At 38.2% G+C, this 12,557-nt stretch overlaps 1 protein-coding gene across 1 annotated transcript in view; it reads left to right on the top strand.

Annotated features, from left to right (window-relative positions):
- HDAC9 (histone deacetylase 9) overlaps window positions 1-12,557 on the top strand; it is a 278,167-nt gene that overhangs the window by 133,007 nt on the left and 132,603 nt on the right. Inside the window, exons 14-15 of the mRNA XM_063411127.1 lie at window positions 2,116-2,249; window positions 10,735-10,855. Of these exons, the coding sequence (XP_063267197.1) occupies window positions 2,116-2,249; window positions 10,735-10,855 (255 nt within the window). The remainder of the gene's footprint in view (window positions 1-2,115; window positions 2,250-10,734; window positions 10,856-12,557) is intronic.

The raw sequence follows: 12,557 nt of genomic DNA, 5'->3' as shown, positions 1-12,557 counted from the left end.
TCTGTGTGCATTCTTCCAAGTAACTTACAAGACCTGATGATAGAGCAGCGAAGAACTGCAGAGAAAGGAAATTATTAACTGCTTTGACAATGCCAGCAGATATTTTAAGCTGCATTAGCTTATTAGCTCCAGGTTTTCACTGGTTCTTTTTTTTCTTTAAAAGAAAACAGAACAAGAAAGGAAATACAAAAATTTATTGCTAATTAACTATTGTGTTTGCTACATAATCATTTAGTATAAACTTAGTTATATTGCAGTTAGGTATTACATTTGTGTTCTCCTTACACTTAACATAAGTGTCTTATCATTTTGGCTTAAATACCAAGATCCCAAAGGATCAGTTCTAAAGTGCATGAGCTAAGAAATATGGCAGCATAAATACTTCTAGAGCAGCACAACTTCTGGCTGGCTTCTAATTGAATTATCTCAGAACCTTAACTATGAATCACTCACAATGTATACAGGCTCTTATTCGGAAGATCTTTTAAAGAATTTGTTGATGTTCAATACCCATTAATGAACTTTTTTTAAATAAGGATGGTATTGAGCATTTTTTTGAATCTGGAAGTTATTTTTTTAAAATTTTGTATTTTCTTAACTGGCTGACTTTTCAGTAGCAGGCTAACATGATTTTCCCAGAACTGGTTGGCATCCCCCATAGTGGTGGCACATAAGAAAGATGTTTTGAATGCCAAGAATTGGAGTTTGGAGAAATTGTTAATTTTAGTCCCTTTCAACTGTACGGGAAAGAAAAAAGCCAAATGTTTCCCAAATGAAAATGGTCCACACAGGGGTAAGGAAAATAAGTTTTGTTCCAGACATGTCTAGGAGAAATGCTAAGTACAAGTAAAAACAGAAAATCATTTTTCAGTGTTTCAGACTTGGTTTGAAATCCTTCAAAATTGAATTTAGCTTGAGTCTACTCTCTAAAATGTCTCTTTTGCTCCCAATACACAGTTACAGAGCAATGTGATATTGATAGCGTTTTTGTATAAAGCTGTTCTGTCCTTGCATAAATGACCATAGAAAATTCAAAAGGTACCTTGCACTTGCAGTCAAACAACAGGATTTGATCCTAATTGAGTAGTGGGTGGAACTTTTCTTTTTAATATAAAAAGGACTCTGGCTGCCACTGTTTCAACTCTCTGAAATATTCATTTGATATGCTTTGAGATCTGGAATTAATATAGTATTAGTTAAGCAGTAAAACTTTGGAGTGTCATTGCCATTTCATAATTTATATTTAAAGGTTTCTCTAAATTATATTCTTTACCCTTCTATACGTAACATTTTCTTGTTGTATATAGGTTAACAGGTTTAACTAACTTTACCCACTAGAGAAAGAGAAAACAAGTGATTGAGTTATAAGACTTGTTTTTCTAGCTGTAATATATTTCAAAAGACATCACCCAATTCCCCTTCTTCTTTACGGTTAATTGTATTTATTAATATAATTTCTTGAGAATTAATCTTTGCTTTATCAGTATCACAAGATTCACCTCATATATCAAAATTTAGAGTCTCACAAAAGAAAAAGAAATTTAGGTCCAGAGAAGGGCAACAAAGCTGGTGAAGGGTCTAGAGAGAGACTCCTGTAAGGAGCAGCTGAGTGAGCTGTGGGTGTTCAGCCTGGAGGAGAGGAGGCTTGGGAGAGACCTTTCTGCTCTCTACATCTGCCTGAAAGGAGGCTGTAGCCAGGTGGGGGTCGGTCTCCTCTCCCAGACAAACAGCAACAGGACATGAGGACATGGCCTCAGGCTGTGTCAGGGGAGCTTCAGGTTCAGGTTGGACATCAGGAAGAATTTCTTCCCAGGAAGGGTTGTCAGGCATTGGAATGGGCTTCCCAGAGAGGCAGTGGAGTCACTGTCCCAGGAGATCTTCAAGAAACAACTGTTCCTGGCACTCAGTGGTCTGGTCTAGTTGGCAAGGTGGAGATAAGTCAAGGATTGGACTCAATGATATTGAAGGTCTTTTCCAACCTAAATGATTCAGTGGGACTTTCATCTTGCTGTAATTGTTAAATAAAATCCAGTGTTGCTAAAGTATGCATGACAGGGAACAGTATAACTTGCATTTGTTTCCTTTGTTTCTTGTTGTGCTGTCTTTGTGCTGAAGGTGTTGTGTATGACAGTCTGATGCTGAAGCACCAGTGCATGTGTGGGAACTATGCTAATCACCCTGAACACGCTGGAAGAATCCAAAGCATCTGGTCAAGGCTGCAGGAAACTGGGTTGCTAAACAAGTGCGAGGTAATTAAAAATTAAGACGAGATACTTGACTCGTTAAAGTAAATAGCAAAGTTATTAACTCCTAAATCTGTCTTACTTCTGTAATAAGAGAGTAATTTGTTTTAGGAATAACTTGGTCTTAACAGATGATATTAAAATAATGCGTCATAGGAAAGCACAGTTCCAAATCAGAAAATAAAGAATTTACACAGCGTCATGCATCCACATGCATCAGAATATAAACCCCAGACATGATTATTCCTCACCTTTATAAAGGAATGGAGACAAGCAGTAGTCAAACAGTAAGTGCAGTCCTCCCAATAGCATGGTTCTTAACTTTTTCAAGCAGCTAAGGATTTTACTTCTGTAGCATAGAACATTTTTTTAAATCTAGTTTGCATCCATAAGCATATTGTATCTTGTCTTTTTTTCAGACTTCAAAGTCTGCTTTCATAGGATGCTCCTTTACCAGGTATACAACAGGTCCCATGTGAAGCCCCAAGACATTCAATAACAACCTTCTAGGCAATAGCAAATTTTTAATTTCTTTCTGCTACAATTTCCCCCCCAAAATGCATATCAAACCATACTTGAATCAGATATGGTCTGTGAGGCTCGTATATAAAAGTAGCTTTGTCTTACCATTCCCTGTTTCCTGTGAGTTGTGCAGCACTGTCAACTAGAAGCCTGTGGCAATCGCAGTTATTTACTGCACTGCAGCACAAGTTAACAAAGTTCAGCAAAAATTTGCTGTTTTGCAGGATCCCAAAATTTCCAGGCCTCTCATGTTCTGTTTAATTAGTTTTCTTTCTATCCTTATGTTTTTACAAACTCAAAGGAACTGGTCCAATAGATGCCTTTGAATAGCTGTTAGTGACTGTCCCCAAAGACTCTGTAGGTAGCTCAGTGTCCTGGTCAGTGAGATACTGCAAGCACTAAATGGATTTTGTTGTATACACTCATCTAACTAGATGGCAGCACTCTAACAGGCTAATTCCTTTTTTTTTTAGCTTAGATAAATTTTTTGGTGTTCAAGAAGGCTTTCTTTCAGCAAGGCCCTTAAGGACACCTCTCACATGAGTGGTTTCACTGGGGAATCACATACTTCAAGATTAAGTTAAACATGCAGCTGAATGCTTTATTAAAACAAAGCCTACTTACCTTCTTGACTCAGGAGCCCATGTTATAAAGAAAAGACAAAAGAGGGAAAATAAATAAAATGCAGTGTGCTACTAGCTATTGCTCTCTTCACTAACAAACAGCTGTTTCTGAACAGTAAATTGCATGGCTCTGTAAAAGGTGTAAAATGAAAAAGTGCTATACATTAGTTTGAGATGCATGAAGGGTAAGAGTCTCCTGGAAGATTTAAAGTTTCCTCTTACAATTCTAAAATTTCAAAATCTGAAAGACAGCCTCTTAGGTCTTGCATAATCGAGTGAGGAAGGGAGAGAGGAAAAAAATAACTTCATGTTGAACTGCATTCAGCTAATTTTGACCCCAACTGTGTGCTTTGAAATGAGGCTAGAATGTGAAATGAACTGTCAAAATGTAAACCCTGACGATAAAACTAAGGAGTCCCAGTGTGAAGCTGATGCATAGATCTGGTGTTTATCTAGATCCTGTTATGTAGCTAGAGACAGAATTTTATTTGGTGATGCAATCTGTCCTTTGTTTCACTAAATTATCTTGTATGTGCCTGACATCAAACAAGTGCTTAAAACTGCTCACTTTCCAAAATAAGAAAGGCTACAGTGATACACTTAATTGATGCTCTGTTTCTTTAGAAAGTTATCATTCAGCTGAATAGATAACTTATGTCACTAAAGGAGTAGTTATAGCATTATCCAAGATACAAAAAGCCACCATTGACCTGCTTTCTGGAATATATCACACCAAGAGCGCATAGTGGAAGGATCATGGGCAGCTGCACTGTCACTTCTGCCAAATTCTGAATGCCCCCTCATGGACACTACTGTTCCTTAATATAATTTCTCAACACAATTTCCCACAGTTTTTGTCAGAAGGAGTGGGGAGATCACTGGTCAGGTTTTGCCATGTGCATTACCCCATTACACCAAGTTTAAAGGGCAGGTTAGCAACAGCAACCTGCAGCAGCCACTGCAATTACTGGTGAACTTTTTGCCTCTAACTAAAACAGTAGTCCCACAGGAGGGCTGCAGTCCCACTCTTTGTCTGATAATGAGTTTTAGGATCAAAACTAATTCAGTCAGAGGTAGCTCAGGTATTTTGTACATTGCACTGTATGTATCCTTGGGTTTAGGGCGCCCTCCCTATTTTCATAATCTAACAAGAAACCCTTATGAAAATGAACAACTTGTAGCTCTGTGACCCTTGTTATCTATAGCAGGGGGCTTTATGTGCTTCTTAAATCCTTTAGTGTGGATTAATTCCTCTCATACAGCTCAGGTCTTTGGCAATAAAGAGATGACTGGCTGGGTGTACAGACAATCGGTATCTCTAGCTGCGCATAGGATGATGAAAGTCATGTACATTTTCATAGATTAATCCAGATAAACTAATCTAAGCTTAATGTATTGCCTTTATATATACACCAGCATATTTTACTCATGCTGACCCCATTGATTTTTACAATACAAATTGGCAGAATCATAGCAAGGTTTGAATTGAATTGAATTGAAGCTGTGTATTTGCTACAAAATAAAATATGTCTGAGACTGTTCTCTACCCCTGCAGCCAACTGGCATGGAAAGACCCATGTTCATACTACCAGGAATGCTTCCTGGCCCGTGCCAGTGACCAAACCATGTCTGGGAATTGTTTGGGAGAGTGCTAGTTGCTGCTCGGCCAAAACAGTATGAAGGACCACTTTAGCAATTGAATAGTACAGATGATTGTGTTACTCTGCCTGGGAATGTTTCCTGGCACTACTTAGTTTACTGCTGCAGACACAACCAGGAGGACTTGCTTTTCCAGACTGTATATTGTCTTTCTAGCTATAGATATTTGTGCTCTAGATTTATTCAAACAACAGTTTGGAGGACTTTTGCTAAATCAAAAAATTAATTTTAGTGTTCAGATTATTTTTTAAATCATATCCTACTTCCAAACAGATAGATTAATTCCTCCATTGGATTCCTCACGACAAGGGAAAAAATACACTTAACGCACTGCCAGTCATGGAGAGCCAGATTTAAATGAGTTCAGGGCAGGAGAAAGGAGTAATTCACACACATCCACATCCTCACACACATCCATAGTGAACTTTTTTTATAGTCCTGGTATATATGTCTTGGAAAAAACAAAATTAATACACAATATTTTTTCAGTAGTTTCAAAGTTTTATTTATGTTTGCTGAAATGCCTGTTTGGTGTTTGTTAAAGGCTGCCAGATGTAGAACAGATAGTTATCAAATGCAGACGGCGCAGCTAAAAGATGCAAAGAAGGTGATTAAAAACCTCCATTATCTTCTTTTTTTTTTACAGTTTTTCCTTGGGTAAAGAGCAATGCCTAGTTGCCCTACTTTTGGGACAATAAAGGGGCTGAATTATATTTTGGTAGGGGTATCTACTTTCCACTTGTTCTAGGGAAAAGAAGTATTCAAATAACTCCTTTGGGGCTGTAGTTTATGCACACATGACTGACATTAGGCTAGAGTGATAAGCAGACTCTCAGAAGAGAAAAGAAAATGTAGCCATGGTCCTTCTTTGTGCCCTCACTTTTACTTCCTGTAGGGACTGTGGTCCAGCAACACTTTTCAGCCTAGAATTTGTCTGAATTTTGGTAGTTTTCTGGATTAGGGAGGCATCTTACACCTCCTGCTGTCCACATCTCATGGACTGAAGGGGAGAGAAGAAAAGAATTTAAAGTTGAGCCTGCCAAATCACATAAATTGAAATATTTTAAAAATTCCACCCTTTGAACTGTCAATTTACCATTAAAGATAAAATAATGCAGGAAAAGTTAGTCTTTTTTAAAGAGCAAAAATATTTAAAGTGTTTAACAATCTATATCTCTCTAAATCACTCTAAATCTTAAGAGTGTTAGGCACTAGATGACCAAAACATGTGAGGAAAGTAAGTACATCTCTCTGTGGATGCATGTGTGTCAGAGGTGTGCTTGAAATTCCCACATGGTGGAGAGAGAGCAAGCGATGTGGGTAAACTGACTGGCACAAGACATGTTATCTGAGTAGTTTTGAAAACAAGAGAAAATTTAACAACTATGAGAAATCTCAGGAAGGCAGGAAAAAATCTGAAGACATTGTTTACAGACTCGAAAGCCTAAGGGAATTTCATACAGAAAGCTGCAGTACAGGCAATGGACACATTGCACTGAGAGACCCCAGTGAGAAATACCCTTAACCTGTGTCATAATTAATGTTAGTTTAGCAGAAAGAAACAGGCAGTGTCACCTTTATCCTTTTGAATCGCTGTCTGTGCATGAGTTTGCTGACAGTCTAACCAAAATCTTCAGGTTAATAGAGGTTGTCTGTGTGAAAATTTAATGGTCTTTTTTGAACAGAAGACCCAAAGAACAGACTTTGACCTTAAATTCTGTGAAAGGTGAAAACATTTTCCCATTGTGGGGACAATGGATTTCTAGTTCTAGGCTGATTTTTTGAAACACTCAGGTGCAAGTATTTTGCCCTCCTGAGATTTATAAATGTTTCTGTTGATGAGGGTACTACATATGTCAGAGGACAAACCCAACACACAAATTGTCATACACATTTAGAAAAGGATGACTTGCTGTCGCGGTGCTGATTATGAAGCCCCTCGGCCTCACCCCGTGCCAGCCCAGGCACCGGAGCAAGTGTTAGAAGAGTTGCCCCTCGCAGCGATCGGAGAGGTCAACTCCGCAGGTTCTTTTGCCTGGGAGAAGCCTGAACATCAGCTAGATGTCCCAAGCGACGGAGCGGAGTGTAAGAAAGGAGGGCTCAGTCAGTCAACAGTCAAACAGAAACTTTACTTCACCAACGGCAACTGAGGGCTAGACTGAGCAGAGCTGAGCTGAGCCCCGAACAAAGGAGTGCAACAGCTTATAAAACCCTGGGGAAGGGGAGGAGAAATGGGAGTTCCCTCTTTGTGGTATCAAATCAGAAAATATCACTAAGGAGACAAGGGGAGGAGTTGCAACCTTCGGGCCAATTAGGAATGAGGGGAGGGGTAACACAACGGCGGGAAAAGGGGGTAAAGTTACATGTAACTAAGAGGAGCTAAAAATAGGGACTTGTAGGGAGGATGTATCAACTTATGCATAACAATTAGGGGAGGGAGTACAAAGAACATACAATATAGAACCCATCATTTTAAAATTTCCCAACTATTACACTTCTAAAACCACACCACTTAGTAAACCACTCCTATGTCTTTCATCCTTTCTCTGCCTCAAACTCTCTTTCTTATATCCTTCTTCTAGCACCCTCTCCTTCTTTCTTAAGTCTCTCTTCAAATCTTCTCCCTCGTCTGTCCTTTTTCTTGTCACAGTCCTTCGAATCACTTGCCTTTCCTTCTCTCACAGTCTAGCTCTCTCTGGGGGGTTCAAAGGGAAAAACATATAGTAAATGGGAAAAACCTAACCACCACACCACCACAACTTGCCTTCTGCTAAGGATGTAGTAGATGGGTGGATGTATTGTTCAAATTCTCCAGAATGAAACAAATACTGTTAATTTATTCTTCTATGCTATTTCTCCTCTTTTTTTTTGGCTTTATGCCAATTTTCTGCTATTATTTCATGGTTTTGATACTACCATGGTCAATGAAAATTAAGACAGACACTTCCAAATAAAAAAAAAGTGGCTAAAAGTGTAGGTGTGAAGTTAGACAAAAGCATATGTTCTGTTTTCTGATAACTCATGCTAGTGAGAGCCAAAAGTGATCACTTTGCATAACTGAAGCTACATGAGGGACTGTGGCAACAGATTTGGCACATGTGCTTGTGTAGATCTGCTAAACCCTGACACCATTGTGTGAGGACTATTCTTAGAAATTATTACAGGCAATTTTTAATGCTTTTTTTCCTCCGTGCAGAGCCTTAGATAGTTGGGATTGATATGCAGCAATACTGCACGGATGGGATGAAAGGAACATGAAATGAGGAGATGGGAATGCAGAAACAGCACAGACAAGTGCAGCGTTTACCCTTCCCTTTCCTCCTGGCATCCACAGTGTAAGATGTATTACCCCTTGCTGATGTTAGAGCTGGAGAAGCCATAGAGAAAGAGCAGCTCTGGGCTCTGCCAGCTCAGCTGATGGCTGCACTCCAAGGACCTCACTGTGGGGAGCTGCCTGGAGTGGGGTGTTCTCCTCAGTGCTACTTGATTTCTGCACCAAAGTAGTTTCTGCACAACCTGTTCCTACCCTAGACAATTTGGTGATACTGGGTGGGAGGCATGTTGTTGGCAAAATATTTTGGGAGACTACTTCCAGGCCAGATATCACAGAGCACTCCATTATAAAAATAATGGCTAGCTGTGTGGTTTTTTATAATTAAAGGGATATGCCATTCTGCTTAACAACACTTTAAAAAAAAGCCGTTTAATAAACGGTCTTAAACATGTCTGAGAATTTTTGTATACCTTGTAGAAAATGTGTGACCAGAGAGTGAGTATTTTGCTCAAGGTTCTTCGGTGTGACCTTCATAAAATTTCTCTTAATTTCTCTTATACATTATATTTTATCTGCCTTAAAAGCCAGACTCCCTTCCCAGTTTTTCCACGGAGAATTGGGTACATACATTTTAAAGCAGCTTGTTAGAAACATGGACCTTAATGAGAATGGATGAAGGAATAAATGTTACCAGTCACCTCACTTGTGAAGAAAAATATTTTATCTGACCCAGAAGAACCATTACAGAGTTTACTGACTCCATGAAGTAACATAATGTGCTGATTTTGATTGTGCAACTGTGTGTTAAAAGGATGTGAGTGAACTCCTGCAAATTCTCATGTGAGACTGGGAGAGGCTTGAAGAAATTAGAGAAGAAAAAGGGTTTATTAAGTCATTTAGTTCTTGGATCATTCCCTAAAATGTTCTTTCCACTGCTGTGTCTAGTCAAGTTTTAAACACTGCAAGAAATAGGGCTTCCACCATTTCCCTGAGGGGGAGCTTGTTCCACAGTCATCTCGCTCTAACTCTTAGGATATTTTTCCTGATTAGTCAGAAAAAATTCCCACTGCCTAACTCAATATGAATTGTGCATGGTTCTTCTGATCCCCTATCCCCCAGGCAGCTCCTCTTTTCTGTCGTGCACATTCTCTTTAATATTCATAATATTGCTTTCCTCTCCGCGTGCAGAGGTTGGTGCTTTCCAACGTGTCTGACAAGGTGTTGTATACAGTAAGAATTTAACCTCCAAGAAAACTAGAACTAAATGCATTTCTGTAACAGGTAAATCAGTCTAATTGAAAATAGGGTCGTCTATTTAGATAACTGCTATACCTATGTATCTGTAGACTTTGAGTCAGACAGATCCAGTCTCAGCTGTGAGAGAGTTGGCCCTCAGTGTTCATAAGGACCAGGGCTGCAAAGAGAGTCCAAGACCTTAAAATCAAGATGTTTTCTCTTCACTTTATCTAATATCAACTGGAAAGATGATCCTGGGTCCAGAACTTTGTTGACAGTGCTGTTTATTATGCCCAGTCCTGAACAAAATCTGATTCATGTTGCTATATCTGCAAAGGCTGTGCAGCACTAGCACAAACAGAGAAATATTTTTATGATATGCTGTAACTTCAAATACACACAAGGAACATATATGCCAAATAAGAAAGTGCTAGTTTTGTCTTTCCTTTCCTATCTTCCTTCCTTCCTAAACTGATTTTTAGAAAGATGTTCTAGATTTTTTACATCTTGTTTTGGGGCAAGTACAGGCTGGAGACGCAGTTAAAGAGACAAACCTCACTTACAAAAATGTAAGAAAGCGAGTCATCATGTATGAGATCACGCATGTGTATATTGATATTGATCACACATTAAAAATTTAAAAACATACACAAATGTGCTACTAAAGCATTTAAAGTTTAATTTTCTTTTCTTCCCTGTCTCTCCACACTGTGATCATGTTCCTCCTAGCAGCATAAATCACAGGTGCTAGTAATGATGCAAAAAACATTAATCCTCATTCCAAAAACATCTGCAGCTTACAGGTGTGAATAAGTTTTTGCTCTCTAAATCAGGATTTTTTTAGCTAGATTTCTTACTTAAGAAATATTTCATCTTTTGGGTTGTGTCTCATAATATATTATGTAGAAAACAGGCAGAATCTTTTCTTTTTCTTTCATGTGAAACCCTGTATTAATATAACTCTCCTAAGGCTTAAGTGAAGCATTTTGTGATAAAGCACACACGCATTTGTTTTTCATATAGCATTACTTTAATAAACAAATCAGTGTCACATTCCTGCATGACGCAATTTCAACCCATTATTAATCATACTAAATGTTATTTCGGACCTTTACTTTTTTTTTTCTACCTAAATATTGTCAGTGGAATATTGTAGGCCTCTGCTGTTTTCTTTCAGCGAATTCGAGGTCGAAAAGCCAGTCTGGAGGAAATACAGCTGGTTCACTCTGAACATCATTCACTGCTGTATGGCACCAGCCCACTGAACAGACAGAAGCTGGACCCCAGGAAACTCCTAGGTCTGTACAGGCCTCTATTCTACTGAGAACAGCACATTCCAGCACTGTCATTAGTCATAGCTGGTGTCAGTTTAAAACACTTGGCAAGCACTATGACAAAAATTCACTTTTTCCAAACGCATTGCTATGTGCAAGGAGAATGTTACAATGGAAGCCAAATACAGATTAGCAAAATACACCGGCTGGAAAGCAGCAATACGAGTTTCTCCTCATTTGTTTCAAAAATCATCAGTGTTAAACTTTTACTGTACCTTGTTGTCCATTGGTGGTCAGTGGCAATTTTGAACACGGTTGGTTTTCTACCTCCTTGTATTCTTTGATTTGAAATCAGGAATTTAAGATACACTTGCTTGTCAGAATTGTTTGTTTGCTGTTCTCATTTGCTTTATTTCGACTATTTCAGCCACTCTGCAGATACTATGCCTAAGTATTGCTGATAAGTGAACTTTATTTTAATGCCCTCTCATTATGTAGGATATGATATCTTTCTGAACAATATGAGGGAAAATACATTAACATATTAAATGCACCTATGGTTGTACAGAATAGGAGAAAATTGACAGGTTTTTCATGTAAAATATCTTCATGCACAGCAAATGCTCAGTGTATGTCTTTAGTAACACGAAAGTAGGTTTAAAATGAGCTCTGCCATTAGTTTAGCATGAAGCAAGTCTACTTGTCAGAAGCACACAAAAGAGCAGTGCATTTTGGAAATAATCTGTGAGTGAAATACTGTCCTTTATGTCCCAGCACACTGGATGCAGCACTCTAATTCTCAGTTATTTTTATAACTCTTCTTCTAAGATATGGAGCTTTTCCTAAATGTAATCAAATCCAACTCAAACAAAAATAACATTAGCCATCAAAAGAGATTGCTGCCACAATTCTAGTAATGCATAGCAATAATTTTGCTTTGGAAACTTCTGCTGTTTCTTCTGTAAGGCAGAATGTTGCTTCAGGAAGTCCTAAGATCATAATGTTATGTAGTTTTATACATTTTCTTAGCCAAGGCAACATCAAAACTGAAAAATATTTACAGTATAATAGATTCTTAGGAGCTTGAATTTCTAAGTAGGAAATCCTTTTTTTAAAAAAAAGGTGTTTCCAAGAAAAAGTTCTAAATTCCTGCAAAATTAAATTAGAAACATTTTTATTTGATTTCATCCACATTGTTAAATTGTTCCTTTTTGATACAGTCAAGAATTTAATTTAATTTTTTTTGGATTCAATTAATTTTATTTTTTACATCATTTAATATAACACACATTGATATAAAATACTGTTCCAGTTTTGGATCTCAGTGGTTGAGCAGCCTCTGGGATGCACTGTGCAGTTGCAGATACAAAGTTAAGAGGGAATGGACCTAACTGTGTTTCTGCTGATGTACACAGAATGCAGAAAGCTTTGTTTATACAATCTCAGAATACCATTTCTTGGCCCACCTTACTTGGCCCACGTTCCTTACTGGACATACTTTGCCTTTTTTATCAGACACTGAGTCCAAAACACTTACTCTCTAAGTTTACATCAAGATCACACTCTTAGAATATATTCTGAGTATATCCTTGGCTCACTGCCCTTTTCTCTCTCTGTTTCTAGGATATTTTCTTGTTGCATCTCACATGGCCACTTACCAAGACAAAAGTCAATAAAACACCCTTCCCACATGCTTTTGCATGTGCCTGTTTTCTGGCTGAAAGCT

This window comes from Prinia subflava, chromosome 1 (assembly GCF_021018805.1).
Source record: "Prinia subflava isolate CZ2003 ecotype Zambia chromosome 1, Cam_Psub_1.2, whole genome shotgun sequence".
Classification (NCBI taxonomy): domain Eukaryota; kingdom Metazoa; phylum Chordata; class Aves; order Passeriformes; family Cisticolidae; genus Prinia; species Prinia subflava.
Note: the sequence above shows the minus strand (reverse complement) of the source record. Positions and strands in the feature narration are given on the sequence as shown.